Consider the following 21,369-nt stretch of genomic DNA (forward strand, 5'->3'; position numbering starts at 1 on the left):
TCCCCTGGCACTATCTTGAAGGGGATCGGGAGATTTCTTCCTGTTGTCCTGACCAGTATTTATCCCTCAGTCAACATCACAAATTGTTTGACCATTCCCACACTGCAGCTTGTGGGAGCTTGCTGTGCACAAATCATTGCTTTGTTTCCGACATCTCAACAGCGACTACCCTTCTAAAGCACCTCACTGGCTGTAAAGGGCTTTTGGAACATAGGTATTAAGAGCTGGAGTAGGCAATTCAGCCCTTCAAGCCCTTTTCACCATTTAACATGGTCATGGCTGATCTTATCATAGAATCATAGAATCCCTACAGAGCAGAATTAGGCCATTTGGCCCATCGAGTCTGCACGGACCACAATCCCACCTAGGCCCTATTCCCACAACCCCACATATTTACCTGCTAATCCACTGACACTAAGGGGCAATTTAGCATAGCCAATCAACCTAACCCGCACATCTTTGGACTGTGGGAGGAAAGCGGAGCACCCGGAGGAAACCCACGCAGACACAGAGAGAATGTGCAAACTTCACACAGACAGTGACCCGAGGCTGGAATTGAACCCGGGTCCCTGGCGCTGTGAGCCAGCAATGCTAACCAGTATGACACCGTGCCTCTCCTGGTCTCAACTCCACTTTCCTGCCTGTTCTCCATAGCCCTTTATCCTGCTTTTCATCAGAAATCTGTCGATGAATTCTGCCTCCGCTGCATTCTGGAGAAGTGAGTTCCACAGATACATAACCCTCAGAGAAGTGTTTTCTCCTTATTTCAGTTTTGAACCTACCTCCTCTCTCTCTCTATATCTATGACCTCTGTTCTAGACTGTCCCACAAAGGGGGAACATCTGTTCAAAGTCCACCTTATCAATCCCCTTTAGCATCTTATGTACGTCAATCAGATCCTCCCCTCATTCTTCTGAACTCCAGCGAGTACAAACCCAAGCCATCCAGCCGCTCCTCGTACAGCAGCCCTTTCATCCCTGGAATCAATCTGGCGAACCTTCTTTAAACTGTCCCCAGTGCCACCACCACCTTCCTCAAGTGAGGAGACCAAAACCACATCCTGAAGTGATGAAAGGTGCTAGATAAATATAAACCTTTCATCCATTCTTCCGTGGGGAGGTCCTGGTTAAGGGCTAAAGTTAAAAAGAGATGGGGGCACAAATCGATGCGGTGGCTGTGGTTAGCTGACAGCTGGATTCGGCTTGAGGAGGTTTTAACAAGAGGGAATGTCTTGGGGGAAGGGAGAGGATGGGTTCCACCCTTTTGAGGTCCTGGGAAAGAGGTAATTAGGCAGACGGACACGCCAGGTTTCTCGTTCATGTTGACAAATCCAGATTGTCATGGGGTGATGTCACCAGCAGATATAGGATCACGCGTTCCCAGATTGGGGTCAGTGTAACTGAGCATGAAAAGAGGTCACCTCCATTTTACCCAATGATATGCCTTTGCTCAGTCTCCGAAGAACGCTACCCCATCCTTCGCTCTGGCTTTTACCACTGAGGGTGACAGAGTGAGTCTGGAATTGAATTTGAGATTCATTTGACCAAATTCCAGTGAACACCAGGGAAGGAAATTGTTCCCAGTCTGAGTCAGGTTTGAATCCAGGATCTGAGGGGTTTGTACAATTCGGGATTGATGCAGTTGTTGATGTCCCTGGACCCTCTCTCTCCTCACAGCATCCTTGTTGACCTAACAGAGGAAGACATTTACCTCAGTGAAAATTGAGCGAGATGGCAGTCAGGAGGAGTGGCGGAGGAGACCCCGCCACTGAGAGGCGGAGGAGGAAGAGAGAGTTGGGTGACTGGGCAGGGGTAGAGTTGAGGCTGGAGCCCCTCAGGTTCTCTGCTATCCACCGCTGTAAAACAGGAGGTGGGGGTCATGCATCCCCTATACTTAATTCATTAACCCATGAACCTTCCCTACCCATTTTCTGGAGGTTAATTGGACTATGAGGAGAGGTTGAATAAACTAGGTTAAACGCACAATACTGCGGATGCTCTGACGAAGGGTTCATCTGGACTCGAAACGTTGGCTCTATTCCCTCTCCACAGATGCTGTCAGACCTGCTGAGATTTTCCAGCATTTTTCTGGTGTTGAATAAGCTCGGATTGTTTACAGTGGAAAGGCGGAGGCTGAGGGGAGACCTGATAGAGGTCTACAAAATGATGAGAGGCACAGACAAGATGGATAGTCAGAGGCTTTTTCCCAGGGTGGAAGTGTCAATTACAAGGAAGCACAGGCTCAAGGTGAGAGGGGGAAAGTTTAAGGGAGATGTGCGGGTGAAATTTTTCCACACAGAGAGTGGTGAGTGCCTGGAACGAGCTGCCAGAGGAGGTGGTGGAAGCAGGCACATTAGCAACATTTAAGAGGCATCTGGATGGGTACATGAATAGGGAGGGAATAGAGGGATATGGACTGAGAAAGAGCAGAAGGATTTTTTTTTAGTTTAGTTAGGGCATCATGATCAGCACAGGTTTGGAGGGCCGAAGGGCCTGTTCCTGCGCTGTATTGTTATTTGTTCTAATAACCGCTCAGCACTGTAGGTGGTGACAGATCATTGTCCCTGACCAGTTCTTTCAGCCAGTCTGTCAAACCTGAGGCCCAGCAGAGAAGCAGCGTTGGTCAGGAAGGGGTTAAGGTGGAATTGGCTGTTGGCTCGAGGTTGAAGATTAATGAAGTGAGATGGTTGGACGCGACAAGAGGTGGGGAGCTGTGTAGTTATCTGTGAGAGCTCAGGGCAGCGAGGATTGTTTATCAAGAGCAGGCTCGCGGGCTGGCTGTTGCTATGGAGACATAACCGAAGGAGCTTCAGATGGAGACATGGAGATTGCTCATCTAGTTTCTGCTTCCAAGTCCTCCTCACAAATTGATAATGTAACATATTCTGTCCAGCTCTGATTGCTACTCCTTGCCTGTTCTTTCCAGCAGCTTTTTTTAAATAAGTTTATTATGTTATCCTCCATCTCTCCAGCTCTTATTTCAAGGCCGTGTTTTTTCTGTTATTGATCCCTAGTGGCTGGTAGGCAAAATATCGACTGAGCTGAAGCTAAGTTAATGTTACAGAGTATAAATTCAGTGCTCGCAGCCAGGAAGGGGGTTCTGCCTAGACGTGCTTAGACAGACTCACTGCACAATTGTCTGGACAGTTTTAACGGAGGGGTGAAAGGGGTACAGTTTTGAGGGGGACAGTTTTAACCAAGGGTTGAGAGGGGCACAGTTTGCATGGTTTTTTAGTATCTATATAGAAACACAGAAACATAGAAGATAGGAGCAGGAGGGGGCCATTTGGCCCTTCGAGCCTGCTCCGCCATTCATTACGATCATGGCTGATCGTTCAACTCAATAGCCTAATCCTGCTTTCTCCCTATAACCTTTGATCCCATTTGTCCCAAGTGCTATATCCAGCCGCCTCTTGAATACATTCAATGTTTTGGCATCAACTACTTCCTGTGGTAATGAATTCCACAGGCTCACCATTCTTTGGGTGAAGAAATGTCTCCTCACCTTCATCCTAAATGGTCTATCCTGAATTCTCAGACTGTGACCCCTGGTTCTGGACACCCCCACCATATAGTGTCTTTCACAACTCCAGTGCTACATAACCAATGAAGTACTTTTGATGTGCAGATATGGTTGTAATTCAGCAACCAATCTACGCACAGCAAGATCCCATTAGCATTGTGATTTTGTCAAGATTACCTGTTTTAGTGATATGGAGTGGAAAATAACTATTGACCATGACGCCAGAGATAACTTATTTGTTTCTGTTTGCAATAGTGCCGTGGGTACCTTTGCATTCATTGAGAGGGCAGTCGAGCCCTCGGTTTAATACCTCATCTAAAGGGCAGTACATTCTGACGCTGAGCTCTCCCTCAGTACCGCACTCCATTGCCAGCCCAAATTATTATGCTCACATCTCTGGAGTGGGAGCTGAATGCAAACCGTCTGACTCAGAGACAGGAATACTACCAGCTGAGCCGCAGCTGATGCCAATGCATCGACTACATGTACAGGATGATCTGTCAGGCATGGTGTTCATCTAATGTCTGTACTCAGCCAAGTACCCATACAATCGTAGAATCCCTACAGCGCAGAAAGAGGCCATCTGGCCCATTGCACCTGCACCAACTGTCCGAAAGAGCATCCCACCCAGGCCCTCCCCTCAGCTCTATCCCTGTAACCCTGCACATTTACCATAGCTAATCCACATCAACTCCATGGCTAGAATTTTCCAGCCGTTCACGTCCCGCTGCCGCTGAAAGCGAGGATGGGGAACCTGGCGCTCAATCAAATCTCCGTTCGCTGTAGTGGGACCAGAGAATCCCGCCGGCATAAAGGGCTGGAATTCTCCCCAAAAATTCTAAGTGTCAAATTCGCATGAAAACTGGAGTAAATCATGCTAGTTTTTCAGTGGAAGTTTCAAAATGAATCTCCCACACTCTGTGCACTGCAGAGTGCCCCAGCATGATTCACTCCAGAAATCAGGGCGTGGGGCCTGTTCCCGCCCGAGAGGCTGGCAGCATAGCGCTGAGCGGACCACTGTGCCGATCTGTCAGCGCCAAGATCGGCACATGCGCAGTGGCCCCACAAAGCTGGCCCTCAACACCACCCTACCCCACGGCCTGATTGCTAGCCCCCCCGACCATGTCCGGCCCAGCTTCCACTGCCCCCCAAAGCCCCGAACTCCACCCACCCCTAAAGTCCCAACTCCCCCTGCAGTCCCGTCCACCCCAGCAGGCTGACGCACTCCTTCCCAACCCCGATGGCCAGCCGCGATCGCTGGCTTCCCTCCCTCCCCCATCGATCCCTCTGCAGAGTGGCAGCTGGACCTGCACCCTCACCGATTGCCCCACCAGGCCTAGCCCACATCAGGCCATGCCCCCCCGACCCCCATAGCTCCACCCCCTTGGCACCATCCGATAGGCAGTGCTAAGGTGCCCCTTGGGCAGTGCCAGGGGGCACAGGCTGGCACTGTCAAGGTGCCAATGCCTGGGGCACCACCCCCGTGCCGCCCAACCCTCTGGGGGGCCCAGATTGCCCCCTCTTCATTCCAGCGGGGTCGGGCTGCCAGCCCCCTGCAAGTGGGGGGCCATAGTAGACCCCGCAGCAGTGAACCACTCTGGCAAGGGGGGAGGTGGGAGTGCAGCAGGCCCAGTGATTTCAGTCCTGGACCCGCTAATCACATTTAAGATACATGTGAATGAGCATTACCATAATTTATGCACCTTCCCGCCAATTTCTGGTGTGGATGTGACACCGCCGGAAATCCAGTGCTGGGACACGCTAGCGTGCCGGGATGCCCAGCGCGATCCCGTGCATCGGCCGCCGCTGAAATCTCCCGGCCCGCTGCCTCCCCCCCATACCTTTGGACGCTAAGGGGCAACTTGCCATGGCTAATCCACCTAACCCGCACATCTTTGGAGTGTGGGAGGAAACTGGAGCACTCGGAGGAAACCCACGCAGACACGGGGAGAACGTGCAGACTCCACACAGACAGTGACCCAAGGCTGGAATTGAACCGGGTCCCTGCCATTATGAGGCAGCAGTGCAAACACTGTGACACGGTGCTGCCCTATGTGAGCAGTGACATATGAGAACAGATGAGAAGGCTGTGGAGGCCAGGTCATTGAGTGTCCTTAAGACAGAGATAGATAGGTTCTTGTTGAATAAGGGGATCAGGGGTTATGGGGAAAAGGCAGGAGAATGGGGATGAGAAAAATATATAAAAGTATATTGAATGGTGGAGTAGACTCGATGGGCCGAGTGGCCTAATTGTGCTCTTATGTCTTATGGTCTAACAGAGGAACAGGAGTAGGCCATTCAGCCTCTTCGAGCCTCTTCAATTCGTTCATTGTTGATTATCTACTTCAGCGCCGCTTTCCTGCACTGTCCCCGTATCCCTCAGTGTCGAGAAAGCTGTTGATTTTTGTCTTGAACCTGCTCAGGTGAATGAGCCTCCAAAGCCCGCTGGGGTAGAGAATTCCAAAGATTCACCCCAACCCTCTGAGTGAAGAAATTCCTTCTCATCTGAGTCCTCCTTATTCTGACACTGTGCCCTCTGGTTCTGGACTCACTAACCCAGAGACACCTCCCATCTACACCCTGCGTTTTTTTTGTATTTTGGAGACCAGTCACTTTCTTCTCAAGAATCACAGAGTTTTTTGGGCCAGGTGCTGAAATCTTTTGCACAGAAGCTCACCAAACAACTTCTGACCCCACTATCGCCAATATCTATATACTTTTTAAAATTCATTCATGGGACATGGGCGTCACTGGCTGACAGGCATTTATTGCCCATTCCAAGTTGCCTGAGGACAGTTGAGAGTCAACCATATTGCTGTGGCTCTGGAGTCACATGTAGGCCAGACCAGGTAAGGACGGCAGATTTCCTTCCCTAAAGCACATTGGTGAACCAGATGGATTTTTTCTGACAATCGACAATGGTGTCACGGTCATCAGTAGATTCTTAATTTCAGATATTTTTTATTGAATTCAAGTTCCACTATCTGCCACGGCGGGATTCGAACCCGGGTCCCCAGAGCATTAGCTGAGTTTCTGGATTAATAGACCAGTGATAATGCCAGTAGACCATCGCCTCCCCTGGAGCAGGCCTGACTGGTGAAGCAGGCTTGCCAGATCAAAATGCCTAATCCTGCTCCTATTTCTTATGTTTTAATAAATCAGTGAAGCATTAATAAGCTGATCTTCAGATATTGCTTCAACAGGCTATATTTTGCCTGTCCTTCCCATGATGTTGCCATGTCAACCATTTTGGGGCCTCCAAATAGTCACACTCTCCAGATGAGCGGTTAGCGCAGTGTCGCAGTGATCTGTGTGAAACGAGGTGGAGAGGAACGCAGTCCTGACCACGGCACACTGTGCTGATGACTTGTGTGGCCTCCATGGTCTGAATTCTTCACCTTTTGGCCGCTTGCCCGCCAGGCGGGCCTGGAAGCTGGCACAAAGCGCGCTTTCACTCTGGCTGGACAAATAAGAGGCAGCCAGCGTGAAAGTCACGCTCTGGAAAGCTGGGCACAGCTGGGGAGGGAAGGTAAAAGGGCTGGCATCGGGAGAAGGGAGGGTGCAGGTGGGCATTTACAATGAGCTCTCTGAAGGCTGGCAGCCGCCTCGGGGGGAGCTGCAGTATTGTCCAAATGACATTTGTGCCAAAACAACTGCTGCAAACTCTACCAATCAGAATCAAGCGACTGGCAGAAATAACACAACACCTCAACCCTCCAGCACTTTCTTTTGTTTTATTTAATCCCAGACAATTTATCCCATCCTCGGAATTGGATATAGTCAACAGGTGTGAACGCCGCGTGCACCAAGCATAAAAACGCACAGGCCACTTAAATTTAGTGTCAGTTGAACGCTTAGTTGCCCTTTTAGTTTTCGGTGGGCAGGCTTCCAATCCTCCCAGGCATCTGCCACCTGACATATCACATGAGAGGGCATCATGGCATTGAGACGTCTGCCTGGCGCCCTACCACGTGATTCCATGTGCCTTCGCGTTGGGCCCACACCCACTAAGGCTCTCTGCAATTCTGCCCACGTTGCGAAAATGATTTTGAGACACGGGAGAAGCTGAGGAAAGACGATTTACAAGAATGGTCTGAGAGCTATGTGGTACTGACCAATAGGGAAAACCGAACGGGCTGGGGCTTCTTTTTGTTGAGGGGCTGACCTGACACAGGCCTCAAGGTTATGAAAGGGGTTTGTCGGGTAAACGCAGAGGTGATGTTACAACTTGGCGGGCAAGATGAGAACTACATGCCATCAATGTAAGGCCACCCTTGGAATACTGTGTACAGTTCTGGTCACCCTATTATAGAAAGGATACCATTAAACTGGAAAGAGTGCAGAAAAGATTTATTAGGATGCTACCGGGATTTGATGGTTTGAGTTATAAGGAGAGGTTGGATAGACTGGGACTTTTTTCTCTGGAGTGTAGGAGGCTGAGGGGTGATCTTATAGAGGTCTATAAAATAATGAGGGGCACAGATCAGCTAGATAGTCAATATCTTTTGCCAAATGTAGGCGAGTCTAAAACTAGAGGGTATAGGTTTAAGGTGAGAGGGGAGAGATACAAAAGTGTCCAGAGGGGCAATATTTCACACAGAGGGTGGTGAGTGTCTGGAATAAGCTGCCAGAGGTAGTAGTAGAGGCGGGTACAATTTTGTCTTTTAAAAAGCGTTTAGACAGTTACATGGGTAAGATGGGTATAGAGGGATATGGGCCAAACACGGGCAATTGGGACTAACTTAGTGGTTCAAAAAACAGGGCGACATGGACAAGTTGGGCCAAAGGGCCTGTTTCCATGCTGTAAACCTCCTATAAAAAAAATACCATGTATGTATACTCATGTTAAAGCTGGGTTGTTGAAGCCCTGAAGCAAAAAGTAAAGGATCAACTTGTAGACAAGTAATATTGTCAAGGGTTGAAATCCATGTCAGTTCTTGGGAGCAGTGTGGGTGGCTGCTGTCCATGGTGCTGAAATCAGCAGGTCATTGCTGTCCCAATCCATCTATTTCTGACTGTTTAAATGAGAAAAGAACAATTATGAGAAAGACTCAGGAGTCTGTTCCTGCCAACCCCGCCCCCAAAGCTGGCATGAGGTGATGACAAATTAAAGCTTTCGGGCCTGAAAGTCAGGTGTCAATTTTTATACAAGCTGGATTATGACTCAAGTTTAATAGTTTTGTTTATTTATTAGTGTCACAAGTGGACTGGCATTGACACTGCAATGATGTTACTGTGAAAATCCCCTAGTCGCCACACTCCGGCGCCTGTTCAGGTACACTGAGGGAGAATTTAGCATGGCCAGTGCACCTAACCAGCACATCTTTCGGATTGCGGGAGGAAACCGGAGCACCCGGAGGAAACCCACGCAGACACGGGGAGAGCGTGCAGACTCCACAAAGACAGTGACCCAAGCCAGGAATTGAACCCGGGTCCCTGGCGCTTTGAGGCAGCAGTGCTAACCACTGTGCCACCGTGCAGTCTATACGGTAATCACGAATACATCCACCAGGGACATCAGGAGAAACGTCCTCACTGAGAGTGAGTAGAATGTGGAACTCAATTCTTGAGGGAGTAGTTGAAGCCAATAGCATCGGTTCATTCAAGGGGAAGCTGGATAAATATTCGCGGGAGAAAGGAATAGAAAGAAAGGCTTGCATTTATATATCGCCTTTCACAACTTCCAGACATCCCAAAGTGTTTTGCAGTCAATAATGATTTACTCTTGATAAGTAGTCACTGCTGAAATGTAGGAAACGTGGCATCCGGAGAAGCGTTGGAGCATTGGTATTGAGACTGGATGAGTAATCCGGAGACCCAGGCTGGTATTCTCCAACCGTTCACATCAGCGGAATTCTCTGATCCTGATTCAGTGAATGGAGATTTGGCTGAGCACCAAGTTCTCCATCCTTGCTTGCGGTGGTGGAGGGACGTGAACAGCTGGAGAATTCCGGCCCCAGGGTTCGAATCCCACCACGACAGACGGTGAAATTTGAATTTCATAATAATCTATAATTACGAAGTCTAATGGTGACCCCAATATCATTGTTATAAAAACCCGGCTGGTTTCCTTCAGAGAGGAACCTCTGCTATCCTTACCACCTGTGACTCTAAAACCCACAACAAGGTGGTCGAATCTTAATGCCCTCTGAAATTTCCCAGCAAGCAACTCTGTCAAGGGCAGTTAGGGATGGACCATAAGAATGAATGAAAGAGAAGCCAATTTGCACCCAAGTAGCAGCGTGACAAATGATGAGATAATCTGTTGATTGGGGATGAGTATTGACCACAACACCAGTGATAATCATAGAATCCCTACAGTACAGAAGAGGCCATTCAGCCCATCGAGTCTGCACTGACTCTCTAACAGAGTATCTTACCCAGGCCCTATGCCCACCCTATCCCTATGCCTGTAATCACGTGCATTTGGGACACTAAGGGGCAATTTAGCATGGCCAATCCACCCAACCTGCACATCTTTGTGAGGAAACTGGAGAAAACCCACGTAGACACGTGGAGCACGTGCAAACTCCGCACAGACAGTGACCCGAGGTCTGAATTGAATCCAGGACCCTGGCGTTGTGAGCCAGCAATGCTAACCACTGTGCCACCATGTTGCTCTAGTTGGAGAACCAGATGGTTTTTTTTTAATGCGGTTTTCCTATTAAATTAATTGATCTCTCCCCACTCAAAATAGAGCCACAAGTTCCTTTGTGCCCACTTAGGATGGGCGGTATGGTGGCACAGTGGTTAGCACTGCTGCCTCACAGCACCAGGGACCCGGGTTCGATTCCCGGCTTGGGTCACTGTGTGTGTGGAGTCTGCATGTTCTCCCCAAGTCTGCGTGGGTTTCTTCCGGTTTCCTCCCACAGTCTGAAAGACGTGCTGGTTAGGGTACATCGGCCGTGCTAAATTCTCCCTCAGTGCACCCGAACAGGCGCTGGAGTGTGGCGACTGGGGGATTTTCACAGTAACTTCATTGCAGTGTTAATGTCAGCCAACTTGTGACTAATAAATAAATTTTAAACTTTAGACAGAACAGACAGCTGTGGTTTAACATCTCATCAGAAAGACAGCAGCCCTGACAGTGCAGCACTCCATCAGCACTGACCCTCTGACAGTGCGGCACTCCATCAGCACTGACCCTCTGACAGTGCAGCACTCCCTCAGCACTGACCCTCTGACAGTGCAGCACTCCATCAGCACTGACCCTCTGACAGTGCAGCACTCCATCAGCACTGACCCTCTGACAGTGCAGCACTCACTCAGCACTGACCCTCTGACAGTGCGGCACTCCATCAGCACTGACCCTCTGACAGTGCAGCACTCCCTCAGCACTGACCCTCTGACAGTGCAGCACTCCATCAGCACTGACCCTCTGACAGTGCAGCACTCCATCAGCACTGACCCTCTGACAGTGCAGCACTCACTCAGCACTGACCCTCTGACAGTGCAGCACTCCATCAGCACTGACCCTCTGACAGTGCAGCACTCCCTCAGCACTGACCCTCTGACAGTGCAGCACTCCATCAGCACTGACCCTCTGACAGTGCGGCACTCCATCAGCACTGACCCTCTGACAGTGCAGCACTCCATCAGCACTGACCCTCTGACAGTGCGGCACTCCATCAGCACTGACCCTCTGACAGTGCGGCACTCCATCAGCACTGACCCTCTGACAGTGCGGCACTCCCTCAGCACTGACCCTCTGACAGTGCTTCACTCCCTCAGCACTGACCCTCTGACAGTGCAGCACTCCATCAGCACTGACCCTCTGACAATGCAGCACTCCCTCAGCACTGACCCTCTGACAGTGCAGCACTCCCTCAGCACTGACCCTCTGACAGTGCAGCACTCCCTCAGCACTGACCCTCTGACAGTGCAGCACTCCCTCAGCACTGACCCTCTGACAGTGCAGCACTCCCTCAGCACTGACCCTCTGACAGTGCAGCACTCCCTCAGCACTGCACTGGAGGGTCAGCTTTGATTATTGTGCTCAGGTCTCTGGAAGGGAACAAGAACACTCAACCCTTCTGTCTCAAAGGAGCGAGTGCTACCGGCTGAACCACAGCTGATAACCTGTTGATGGGGGTGGGGTGAGGGACTGGGCGGGGGAACACACTGTGAAGAATGAACAAAGATAGGGAGCTGTGGGGTTAAGTGGCCTGTTTTAGTCTCTAAACACTATGTACTTGTTAGTGATACCTGGTGATCCAACCCTTGTCCTGCTTTAAATCAGGAGAGAGATCAGGAAATGTGCGTTGCTTGAGGTGTGGATAGTTTCCAATCTCCCCCCTACTGGAAATTTCTAGAATATACACTTGATGGAGAGTGATTTTCATTTTGTGCAGGAAGTGATTATGATCCTCAAAGCCCAGCCTTTAATTTGAACCGGGCTACAAGGTGAGATTTTACTATTCCTGAATCTGGGGACTGGAAGAAAGGCTTTGTAAACTCTCTGGAAATGTGACCTCCTGATCGTCACATATAAATGAAAGCACAAGAAAAGGAGTCATTCAGACTTGAACCCTCGACACCTCTTCCTGTATTTTACTCAGAAGCTGCACAGTGGTTAGCACTGCTCCCTCACTGCGCCAGGGACTGGGTTTGATTCCCGGCTTGGGTCACTGTCTGTGCAGAGTCTGCACGTTCTCCCCGTGTCTGCATGGGTTTCCTCTGGGTGCTCCGGTTTCCTCCCACAGTCCGAAAGACGTGCTGGTTAGGGTGCATTGGCCATGGTAAATTCTCCCTCAGTGTTACCCGAACAGGCGCCGGAGTCTGGCGACGAGGGGGATTTTCACAGTAAATTCATTGCAGCTTTAATGTAAGCCTAGTTGTGACACTAATAAATAAAATTAGAGCTCTTGTTATATGATACCAAATGCACCAGGCTGGCCAGTTGAACCTGGTTAGTTTTAAAATGCCTGCCGGGTAATACTAGTTTACAATACATCAGAATTTGGAGGCTCTGGGAGGGATGATATAAGGTTGTGAATACTGATCCCCATTTTGACGATGGGATCTTATTTTTTTGGCGTCAGTAGGAATTGTATAAAATATGGGGGGAGGTGGGGATTCGGTTACTGAATTTGATGATCAGCCATGATCAGAATGAATGGTGGAGCTGGCTCAAGGGGCGGAATGGCCTACTCCTGCCCCTAGTGTCTATGTTTCTATGCTTTTATGACCAGACATTTCAGATCTAATGACCTTTGGGAAGGAGGTCCTTTGTTATTACCCAGTTTGGCCTGCGTTTGACCCCAGTCCCACACCAATGGTGTAAACTTTTAACACCCCTCGTGAAGCAAGCCCCTCAAATGGGCATCCAGACACAGGTAATAAATGCCTGCCTTGCCAGCGCTGCCCACATCCTGAAAATTACTTTTTAAAAAGAGCCACCGCTCGGAAAGCTGAAGAATTCAATGGGCCAAAACCGGGATCGGTGCATATGGCTCCCCCGGAGTCTCCAGGTGGTAAAGAAATCATCGGGACCATTAAAATCAAATTGTATTATCTTTTATATCATCAAGCACTTTTGTTTATTAGTCATATACAGGGGGAGGCGATGGCCCAGTGATATTATCGTTAGATTATTAATCCAGAAACACAGCTAACACTCTGGGGACCGGGATTCGAATCCCGCCAAGGCAGATGGTGGAATTTGAATTCAATAAAAGAAACCTGGAATTAAGAATCTACTGATGATCGTGAAACCGTTGTCAATTGTCGGAAAAAACCCATCTGCTTCACTAATGTCCTTTAGGGAAGGAAATCTGCCATCCTTCCCTGGTCTGGCCTACATGTGACTCCAGAGCCACAGCAACGTGGCTGACTCTCAACTGCCCTCTGAATAAGGGCAGCGAGGGATGGGCAATAAATGCTGGCCAGCCAGCGACGCCCATGTCCCACAAATTAATTAAAAGATATATAAATATTAGCGATGGTGGGGGACAAAAGCCCTTTGGTGAGGGGGGGGAGATGATGTGAAACTTCCAGAATTAGGCCCAACTAACAGTGACTAGTTGGTGGTGTGGTCGCTCTGAGGCATTGGACTGACTTTTAAACAAGGTTGGCACAGTGGTTAGCACTGCTGCCTCACAGCACCAGGGACCCGGGTTCAATTTTCGCTTCGGGTCACTGTCTGTGCGTAGTCTGCATGTTCTCCCCGTGTCTGCGTGGGTTTCTTCCGGGTGCTCCGGTTTCCTCCCACAGTCCAAACATGTGCGGGTTAGGTGGACTGGCCGAGCTAAATCATCCCTAGTCTTAGGGGGATTAGCAGGGTAAATATGTGGAGTTATGGGGATAGGGCCTGAGTGGGATTGTGGTTGGTGCAGACTCGATGGGCCGAATGACCTCCTTCTGCACTGTAGGGATTCTATGATTCTATGAAGGATACAGAGGAAAGCTGGAATGTTGGTAGTTTTAACGCGGCTGTCCATTTGCTGTTACAGCTGCTGTCGAAGCTTGTGTGCTTCATGGACTCAAGCGCCGGGCGGCCGGCTTCCTCCGCAGCAATAAAATAGCCGCCTTGTTCATGAAGGTGGCGAAGACCTTCCCCTTGGCCGAGGAACTGTGCAGGAAGGTGCAGGAGCTGGAGCAGCTCATCGAGTGCAGGTAAGGCGGTGTACGGAAAATATATCCACAAGGATTGGACAGGGTGTATTCCGTGTGCCTTCTTCGAAAATTTCAGATGCCTGCGCAATTTCTTTAACTGCGTGGCCACTTTAAATTTTGGTCACGCATACTCAGTGTCCGGAATTCTCCCAACCCATCCGCCACTGGAATTCTAGCGGGCAAGGGGGGGCGGACCATGTAAAGGTCCATTGAAGTCAGGTGGGAATCTCCGGTTTTCAGGCAGGTGTGGCCGGAGAATTCTGCCCAGTCATTTAGAGGTACGACCTGCAGTGGAACTTCAATGTTGCTGAGTGGTCACAGAATCACTGAATCCCTATCGTGCAGAAGAGGCCATTCGGCCCATCAAGGCTGCACTGACTCTCTGACAGAGTATCTTGCCAGGCCCTCTCCCCCACCCGATCCCCATTTACCATGGTTAATCCGCCTCACCTACACAGCTTTGGACACTAAGGGGCAACTTAGCATGGCCAATCCACCTAACCTCTTTGGACTGTGGGGGGAAACCGGAGCGCCCGGAGGAAACCCACGCAGAAACAGGGTGAATGTGCAATCTCCACACAGACGGGGGTGGGAGGGGGGGGAGGCGGAAATCGGGGTGGGGGGGGGGGAATCGGGGGGGTGGGTGGGGGGAGGGTGGGGAGTGTAGGGAGGGGTGGGGGGGTGGTAGGGGGAGTGGGGGGTTGGGGGTGGGGGGAGGTGGGAGTGGTTGTGGGGGGGGGGGCGTTGGGAGGGGGCAGGTTTGGGGGGGTTGGGGTAGGTGGTGGGGATGGCCACCCACTGGATTTCCTGTGGTTCCCACCATTGGGAGAGTGAAAAGTCCGTCTGTATGGAACATTGAGAGAGACAGAGAGGGTTTACCCTGTCATCGTTGCTTCACAATCTGCTGAATGAACACTGGAGTCCAGTGCGGTGTAGAGGTGGCTTCAGGAGCCAACATGGCTGCTTCAGGAAGTGGATTGTTGGTGAGACTTCAGTCTATAATCATTAAAAGCTGCTGTTAGCGTTGCGAGCGGAGTTTAAAAATGAGGAAGGTATGGTTGAGAGGAAGAAGCTGGGCTGAAAACCTTCAAACGAGGACCTGGATTGTGGAATAAGACATTGGGAAAGGCCATAAAAGTGAGTGTGGTGAATGGTGACCCATTGAAGCAGTGACCTTAGCTGCTGAGGCTCAAAGCTTTGAAACATCCGTGCCTCTCTCTCTCCTCCTTTCAGCTGTTTTTAAAACTCACCTCTGGTCAAGTTTGTGGTAATGTTTCTTTATTCCTTCATGGGGGATGTGGACATTGCTGTTTGAACCAGCCCCTAATTGCCCTTGAGGGGACTTTTAATTCCAGATTTTGATTGAGTTCAAATTTCACAATCTGCTGTGGTGGGATTCAAATCTGGGGCCCCAGGCCATTACCCTGGGTCTCTGGATTACTGGTCCAGCAACAATACCACAATGCTACTAATATCTCCTCCCTGTGACTTAGCGTCACAGAGGTTTACAGCACAGAAACAGGCCTTTCGGCCCAACTTGTCCATGCCACCCAGTTTTTATCACTAAGCTAGTCCCAATTGCCCACATTTGGCCCATATCACTCTATACCCATCTTACCCATGTAACTGTCAAAATGCTTTTTAAAAGACAAAATTGTACCCGCCTCTACTACTGCCTCTGGCAACTTGTTCCAGACACTCACCACCCACTGTGTGAAAAAATTGCCCGTCTGGACCTTTTTGTATCTCTTCCCTCTCACCTTAAACCCATGCCCTCTCGTTTTAGACTCTCCGACCTTTGGGAAAAGATATTGACTATCTACCTTACCTTTGCCCCTCATTATTTTATAGACCTCTATAAGATCACCCATAAACCTCCTACGCTTCAGAGAAAAAAGTCCCAGTCTATCCAGCCTCTCCTTATAACTCAAACCATCAAGTCCCGGTAGCATGCTAGTAAATCTTTTCTGCACTCTTTCTAGTTTAATAATATCCTTTCTATAATAGGGTGAGCAGAACTGTAAACTTGGTGTGATTCTTTATCCTGGCAAATCCCTTGGCACATTGAAGAACAAAGAACAAAGAAAAGTACAGAACAGGAACAGGCCCTTCAGCCCTCCAAACCTGTGCCGGTCATGATGCCTGCCTAAACTGAAACCGTGTGACCTTACGGAGTCCGTATCCTTCCATTCCCATCCTATTCATGTATTCGTCTAGTTGCCCCTTAAGTGTCGCTATCGTACCTGCTCCCACCACCTCCCCAGGCAGCGCGTTCCAGACATTCATCACCCTCTGTGTAAAAAAACTTGCCTCACACATCTCCTCTAAACTTTTCCCCACGCACCTTAAACCTATCTCCCCTAGTACTTGACTTTTCTACCCTAGGAAAGAGCATCTGACTATCCAAAGGTTCAGCAGAAATGCAGTTGTTATTGTCAGTTGGATTTGGCTTGCGAAGCCCCTGACCATTAGGAGTTCTCTCCTCATAACATCTCCTTGTCTCTTCAGGAAGACCCAAGGTGCAGCCCCCCAGGAGAACGTGCGCAAACCTCAAAAGGCATCAAATCTTTCTGCTCAGGCTCTCAAACATCTGTGGATCCGCACTGCCCTCTTTGAGAAGGTTCTGGACAAGATTGTGCAGCACCTGGTGGAGAACAGCAGGTTGGTACTGAACTGGTTCAAACATGGCCTGACATAATAAACCCCTTTCTTTCCAGAGAACTGTCTCCCGAGCAGGTTTATTCCTGCTGGCAACAGAATAGAATGGTGCAAGGGTTGCCTTCATCTTGACTGCTTTCTCTTGGCTTCTCCCACTGTGCCACAGTCTCACCGTGGGAGGAAACCCACGCAGACACGGGGAGAATGTGCAAATGGGCAGCATGGTGGCACAGTGGTTAGCGCTGCTGCCTCACAATGTCAGGGATCCGGGTTCAATTCCAGCCTCAGATCACTGTTGCGTGGAGTTTGTTAAAGTTAAGTTAAAGTGAAAGTTTATTTGTTATTGTCACAAGTAGGCTTACATTAACACTGCAATGAAGTTACTGTAAAATTCCCCTAGTCGCCACACTCCGGCACCTGTTTGGGCCAATGCACCTAACCAGCATGTCTTTCAGACTGTGGGAGGAAATTGAAGGAAACCCACGCAGATATGGGGAGAACATGCAAACTCGACACAGACTGTGACCCAAGCCGGGAATCGAACCCTGGTCCTTGGCGCTGTGAGGCAGCAGTGCTAACCACTGTGCCACTGTGCTGCCCATTTGCACATTCTCCCCATGTCTGCGTGGGTTTCCTCCGGGTGCTCCAGTTTCCCCCTACACTCCAAAGATGTGTGGGTTAGGTTGATTGGCCATGCTAAATTGACCCTAGTGTCAGGAGGATTAGCAGGGTAAATATGTGGGGTTATGGGAATAGGGCCTGGGTGGGATAGTAGTCAGTGCAGACTTGATGGGCTGAGTGGCCTCCTTCTGCATTGTAGGGATTGCATGTATGATTGTATGATTCCCATGTTCCAGCTACTTTCTGGGATAGTAAATGGGGCCACGGGGTCCAATGTTCCTCCTTCCCCTGTTTTCTGGAAAGATTACTTTGTATCCCTCTTTTCCCAGCTCCTGCTGCCGCTCCCAAGTAAGCCCCCACCCTGCATGCCTGAACTCTGACCCTTTAAAGGGCATTCTGCCTCCAGGGTTAGCCAATGACATTTGTGCAAAACGATGGGGTGGCCGGTCGGGGGGGGGGCGATACTGCACATGTGCAGTCATGAGGTTCTTTGAGCTGTGCTCACTGATTGGCTGGTTTCCTGAAATATCGGACCTTTGATTCTGTTGGTGTAATTGCAAAACGTGGATACCTGGGAACCACCTGGAATGGTGGCTTGCTGCATTGTGTCTTCCTGATGCGGGAGAAAAGGCATCCACCCCAAATCGGGTGTGTGTTACAACCCCAGAGTTAACATTGGGGGTGAATGGGAGACTTGCTTCCTTTTGAGTCACCGCTGATGGCCAGAGGCACCCAGAAACTATCCTGGAATGATCTCGCAGTGTGACCTGGTTGGCATAGCCTCAGTTCCTCTAAGATTTGGATGTCTTCAATGTCTTTACCTACCCCCTTTAGGTATAACTCCAGCCACTGTAGCAGCTGCCAGTATATCTACATGTTAGTGTTACACCAATGAAGAAATTCTTTAGCAAAAAAACAAATTGCCAGTATTTGAGAGCCATGTTTCACGTTGCTAGGCAACACTGACTGAGGTAAAATCTGCAGCAGTGGCAACCAGACCACGTTGTGTCTGGAGAAATGGAGTTCACTCTGAGATAGCCACAGGCCATAATGAGCCCGCTGCAATTATATTGTGTAGAATCTTTGCTATCACGTCTTTATTTTGTCTTGCAGCAGATGTTTGCTCTTTGGGTCCAAGTGATAGTGTCACATAGAGTGCAGTGAACATGTTACAGTTTAAAGTTTATTTATTAGTGTCACAAATAGGCTTACATTAACAGTGCAATGAAGTCACTGTGAAATTCCCCTAGTCGCCACACTCCGGCCCCTGTTCGGGTACACTGAGGGAGAATTTAGCACGGTCAACGCACCCTAACCAGCACGTCTTTCAGACTGTGGAAGGAAACCGTAGCACCCGGAGGAAACCCACGCAGACACGGGGAGAACGTGCAGACTCCACACAGACAGTGACCCAAGCTGGGAATCGAACCCGGGTCCTTGGCACTGTGAGGGAGCAGTGCTAACCACTGCGCCACCGTGTGGCCCACAGTGCTTGCTGGATAGTAACCCGTGCACCTCTATTGCCGTGTCAGTCCCTATGAGACGCTACACCCTCCTCCCTTTTGCCCTCTCTCTGCTAATCTGAGCGCTCTTTTGGAGCTGAGTAACCTGACTGAATTTCCATCTCTCTCCCATCAACTCCACGTCTGCCTCTCATCCCTTCAACCTCTCCCATTCAGTTCAAAACCGCTCCCATTGGGAACAGGACAGTTTAAGCCGGTGGGTTTAGAGGGCCGATAACGTCACTCAATGTTTTTGGAAATGGAGATGAGATGACTCCCTCCAGGTTTTTTTGTCAAGATTCTCTCACTTGTTTTTTTAGGGAAACTAAAATCCCAGCTTTCTGCCAGCTCCGAGATCGAGATGCCGGGCGGGATTCTCTGGCCCTGCCCGCCACAGGACCGGAAACTCACGCCCGAAGTCAATGGACCTTCTCTGTTGGTCCGTCAAATTGTTCGTCCCGTGTGTGATGATTCTTGCAGTGGGCAGGACCAGAATATTTAGGCCGATTGGCTCATGACCGGAGCAGATCAGGGCACAGGCCCGATCCGAGATCCCAGCCAAACCTGGGGCCAAAGTTGTCCATGGTGGTGTAGGATCCATTCATTGCTCCAAATAGACCATGGGCACGATTTCAAAAATGATTTATTGATTATAACTTGAAATTAACATAACAGAAACTGAAGAGGATTACTTGAGAGAGAGAAAGGAAGAGTTGGGGACTGACTTCGCAACCAGACCCAAGAACCTTGCAGCATTCGACTGAACAACAACTGAAAAACAGACAGCTGCTATTAACAACATAAGAGTTCGGTTATCTTTTGTTCTAAAATACAAGCAGTCTCCAGCTTTCGAAAACAATTTGCAGCTGTGTGACCTTGAAAGCTTCCATTTCGGCAAAACCTTGCTTGCCTTGTCCTTTCAAATGTAGTCAATTTCTGCTCAAAACCCAGAATTCCGAGTTAGCTTAAGTTAGCTTTAAAGCATAGCATAATTAGTTAGATTAGGCAGAAATATCTTAAAATGAAGCCTTTTAATTGAGGCAAACCATACAGAGGATCCATAGGTGGTATTGGCCACACTGGTTTTCACCTCAAAGACAGAAGGGAAGGACTTGGGCCTAAGCTAGCCCCATTGATCCCCAGGCCTACCTCACAATATTCCCGATTGGAACTGCGCCAGTACCTATGCCAATCCTGAGGACAGGATTGAGCAATGACTGGCTCCGTGGTCAGCCAACCCGCTGGCACTGCCCATCCCAGCTGGCAGGTAAGCGATGGACACGTTGGCGTGAAGAAGTTAATACCTTCAGGAGAGGGGAGAAGAATAACGCAAACAGTGCAGACAGAAATGCTCTCTGCAGATATAGTGACAATCGAAAAAGAACAAATGTTTTCTGTATCTTTTTTCTCTCCTCAGTAAATACTACGAAAAGGAAGCTCTCCTCATGGACCCTGTGGATGGGCCGATATTGGGTTCTCTGTTAGGTGAGCACTGCAGAATGTTACACTAGCTACATTAAAGCGATGGCCTAGTGATATTATCGCCAGGTAAGGATGGCAGATTTCCTTCCCCAAAGGGACATTCGTGAACCAGATAGGTTTTTCCAGAATGGTTTCATGGGCATCAGTAGATTCTTAATTCCAGATTTTTCTTTTATTGAATTCAAATTCCACCACCTGTCACGGTGGGATTCGAACCCGGGTCCCCAGAACATTAGCTGAGCTTTTGGATTAATAGTCGTGCGATAATACCACTAGGCCATCACCTCCCCAAGAACTTAGCATTTAATATCGCACTTGAATGAAGAGGGATGATTTTTGGAAAACAGAACTAGCTAGGACTGTTCCCCCCGGATCTCAGGTGGGAGTTGCATGCTGTGGTACCTGTGAATTTGCATTTGCCCCATCAGGATGTCCAGGTCTGGACCCCCGCCTTTCCCCAGTGGTACAGAAGTGGTTTTCCTGGTTGAACATGAGTCAGAACAGCAGCAGAGAATTAAAGTCTCATATGAACATGTAGTTACATACAACCTGGATGGCAGGAGACACTGGTAATAACCATAAGGCCATAAGACGTAGGAGCAGAATTAGGCCACTCGGCCCATCGAGTCTGCTCCGCCATTCAATCATGGCTGATATTTTTCTCATCCTCATTCTCCTGCCTTTTCCCCATAATCCCTGATCCCCTTATTAATCAAAAACCTATCTACCTCTACCTTAAAGACACTCAATGACCTGGCCTCCACTGCCTTCTCCGGCAAAGAGTTCCACAGATTCACCACTCTCTGGCTGAAGAAATTCCTCCTCATCTCTTTAAAGAATCGTCCCTTTAGTCTGAGGTTGTGCCCTCTGGTTCTAGTTTTTCCTACTAGTGGAAACATTCTCTCCATGTCCACTCTATCCAGGCCTCGCAGTATCCTGTAAGTTTCAATAAGATCCCCCCTCATCCTTG

General features: G+C 49.4%; 1 protein-coding gene across 1 annotated transcript in view; it reads left to right on the top strand.

The window, feature by feature from the left end:
• The window catches only part of sgsm1a (small G protein signaling modulator 1a), a 130,284-nt gene that overhangs the window by 29,677 nt on the left and 79,238 nt on the right, over positions 1-21,369 (top strand). Inside the window, exons 3-5 of the mRNA XM_078226108.1 lie at positions 13,974-14,136; positions 16,645-16,797; positions 20,335-20,402. Coding sequence (XP_078082234.1) covers positions 13,974-14,136; positions 16,645-16,797; positions 20,335-20,402 — 384 coding nt within the window. The remainder of the gene's footprint in view (positions 1-13,973; positions 14,137-16,644; positions 16,798-20,334; positions 20,403-21,369) is intronic.

Source organism: Mustelus asterias, chromosome 13, assembly GCF_964213995.1.
Source record: "Mustelus asterias chromosome 13, sMusAst1.hap1.1, whole genome shotgun sequence".
In the NCBI taxonomy this organism is placed as follows: Eukaryota; Metazoa; Chordata; class Chondrichthyes; order Carcharhiniformes; family Triakidae; genus Mustelus; species Mustelus asterias.